Raw genomic sequence first — 3,341 nt, forward strand, 5'->3', positions numbered from 1 at the left:
GGCTTCATTTGCATAACGGCCGCCCCTTGGTCTCTCTGCCCGGGGCTGGTGTCCTGCTCCTCACCCAACTAGATATCTGTTGGACCACCGGCTGGTCACTCCGACCAGGCAAGCCTGTGGGAGCGCTGGACGGGTTGGAGCGGGCGGGCCCGGGGACCGATTGGCTCTGGGAGTTTCCCGAAGGCAGGGGGACGACTATAAGAACGAGGAGCTCAGCAGAGGGATCCGAGAGACGCCAGTCGCGCTCGAGGGGAGTTGTGTGAAGCGACCGTTGGCTCGGGTCCGGGCTTGCCTCTTGTGACTCATTCGTCCTAACGTCGCTTTGCCTGTTTTTTTTCAGTCAGGATGTCCGCCCGCGGCCCGGCTATCGGCATCGACCTGGGCACCACTTATTCGTGCGTGGGGGTCTTCCAACATGGCAAGGTGGAGATCATCGCCAACGACCAGGGTAACCGCACCACCCCCAGCTACGTGGCCTTCACCGACACCGAGCGCCTCATCGGCGACGCCGCCAAGAACCAAGTGGCCATGAACCCCACAAACACCATCTTCGACGCCAAGCGCCTGATCGGACGGAAGTTCGAAGACGCCACCGTGCAGTCCGATATGAAGCACTGGCCGTTCCGAGTGGTGAGCGAAGGTGGGAAGCCCAAAGTGCAGGTGGAATATAAAGGGGAGATGAAGACCTTCTTCCCCGAGGAGATTTCTTCCATGGTCCTCACGAAGATGAAGGAGATCGCCGAAGCCTACCTGGGGGGCAAGGTGCAGAGCGCGGTCATCACTGTTCCTGCCTATTTCAACGACTCGCAGCGCCAGGCCACCAAGGATGCGGGCACCATCACCGGCCTCAATGTCTTGCGCATCATCAACGAGCCCACGGCAGCGGCCATCGCCTACGGCCTGGATAAGAAGGGCTGCGCGGGCGGCGAGAAGAACGTGCTGATCTTTGACCTGGGCGGGGGCACCTTCGATGTGTCCATCCTGACCATCGAGGATGGCATCTTTGAGGTGAAGTCCACGGCCGGCGACACCCACCTGGGTGGCGAAGACTTCGACAACCGTATGGTCAGCCACCTGGCGGAGGAGTTCAAGCGCAAACACAAGAAGGACATTGGGCCCAACAAGCGCGCCGTGCGCCGGCTGCGCACCGCCTGCGAGCGCGCTAAGCGCACCCTGAGCTCGTCCACGCAGGCCAGCATCGAGATCGACTCGCTCTACGAGGGCGTGGATTTCTACACGTCCATCACCCGCGCCCGCTTCGAGGAGCTCAACGCCGATCTCTTCCGAGGGACCCTGGAGCCGGTGGAAAAGGCGCTGCGCGATGCCAAGCTAGACAAGGGCCAGATCCAGGAGATAGTGCTGGTGGGCGGCTCCACCCGCATCCCTAAGATCCAGAAGCTCCTGCAGGATTTCTTCAACGGCAAGGAGCTGAACAAGAGCATCAATCCCGATGAGGCGGTGGCTTACGGCGCCGCTGTGCAGGCGGCTATCCTCATTGGCGACAAGTCGGAGAACGTGCAGGATCTGCTGTTACTCGACGTGACTCCATTGTCGCTTGGCATCGAAACAGCTGGCGGTGTCATGACCCCACTCATCAAGAGAAACACCACGATCCCCACCAAGCAGACGCAGACCTTCACTACCTACTCAGACAACCAGAGCAGTGTGCTGGTGCAAGTATATGAAGGCGAACGGGCCATGACCAAGGACAATAACCTCTTGGGCAAGTTCGACCTGACTGGGATCCCGCCAGCACCCCGTGGGGTTCCCCAGATCGAGGTCACCTTTGACATCGATGCCAACGGTATTCTTAACGTCACTGCTGCCGACAAGAGCACCGGTAAAGAAAATAAAATCACCATCACCAACGACAAGGGTCGTCTGAGCAAAGACGACATTGACCGGATGGTGCAGGAGGCAGAGCGGTACAAATCGGAAGACGAAGCTAATCGCGACCGCGTAGCAGCCAAAAACGCGGTTGAGTCATATACCTACAACATCAAGCAGACGGTGGAAGACGAGAAACTGAGGGGCAAGATTAGCGAGCAGGACAAAAACAAGATCCTCGACAAGTGTCAGGAGGTGATCAACTGGCTTGACCGAAACCAAATGGCAGAGAAAGATGAGTACGAACACAAGCAGAAAGAGCTTGAGAGAGTGTGCAACCCCATCATCAGCAAACTTTACCAAGGCGGTCCAGGCGGCGGCGGCTCCTCTGGAGGACCCACCATCGAGGAAGTGGACTAGGCTTGCGCTGGAGTCCGCGTAAACCTCTTTTCCTTTCTTTCTTTTTTTTTTTTCCTCCCTTTTGTTTTGGTTTCTTTGAAATGTCCTTGTGCCAAGTAAGATCTGTTGTTGAAAGTCTTTAGCCTGGTGCATACATATGAAAGGAAAGGTGCAACAACTTAGTTTAGTTAATAAAAGGTTAGTTCTAAAGTTTGATTTGGGGGAAAAATGAGGTTTCTCTTTAATGCATTTAGAGCGATTGCTGATTTGAGCTTTTGTTGTTGTTGTTAAGCTTAAGTATGTACGTGGAGATTTGCCTGAATTGAGAAACCTGATGTTTGCACACCTGTCCTACACTGAGATAGAGAAGCTTGAATTGTTTATTTTTATGTAGTACTGTGAGATGAAAGTACACACTGTGGTAATAGTAAAGACAGGTATATTCTGTAAACACACAAATGCACATTTAAAGTAAAGCTGAAATTGATCTCAAAACTGCTGTCTGGCGTTTTCAATTTCTTCTTCCCATGTTTTGCTCACGTTGATCTGGAAGTTAGTGTGCTGTGAAATGTATCTAATCCAATTTTCTCTAATTCTCAGATGAAGCTCCTGCCTCAAATCAACAATTAAAGGGGTGAAGAACCTTGGTAATCCCTTTAATATACAGAAACCTGATGGGGTCTTTTCAAGTGAATCCAAACTCCTAAGCCCTGGCTTTAGTAGTCAAGTTTAAGACAAAAGAATGGTGTGGGAAAGTACACGCCAGACTCCAGAGCCCTGTACAAAATAGTTTTTCTCCAGAGTAACAGAAATGACAGCATATTTTCTCAATAGCCAAAGGGGTATAGAAACATGCTCTCTGTGATAGACAGGTTCCTGAAACAAGAGCCAGCCAGCAGGCAAGCTTAAGAATGACACTGAGTCCTAGTCCGGTCGAGCTTGTTTTCATTTCCTATAAAACAGCTCAGGGGCATGAGCTTATGACAAATTCTGTAAGGACCTGAGTGGGAGTTGTAATTACCTGGGAAGTGGTTCCTTTTCTCTTTGAAGAGCTTAGAGCAGAGCTTTTACAATACCTGTCTCAAGACACTACTACAGTTCTTTTTTTAAGTTAC

General features: G+C 52.2%; 1 protein-coding gene across 1 annotated transcript; it reads left to right on the forward strand.

Moving 5' to 3' along the window:
* On the forward strand, window positions 1-2,721 carry Hspa2 (heat shock protein family A (Hsp70) member 2). The gene is made up of 2 exons (XM_028789472.1): window positions 1-108; window positions 341-2,721. The coding sequence occupies exon 2, from the start codon at window positions 346-348 to the stop codon at window positions 2,245-2,247; it is 1,902 nt and encodes a 633-aa protein (XP_028645305.1). The 5' UTR covers window positions 1-108; window positions 341-345; the 3' UTR covers window positions 2,248-2,721.
* Window positions 2,722-3,341: the final 620 nt, after the last annotated feature.

The sequence above is a fragment of the Grammomys surdaster genome, unplaced genomic scaffold, assembly GCF_004785775.1.
Source record: "Grammomys surdaster isolate TR1022 unplaced genomic scaffold, NIH_TR_1.0 127, whole genome shotgun sequence".
Lineage (NCBI taxonomy): Eukaryota > Metazoa > Chordata > Mammalia > Rodentia > Muridae > Grammomys > Grammomys surdaster.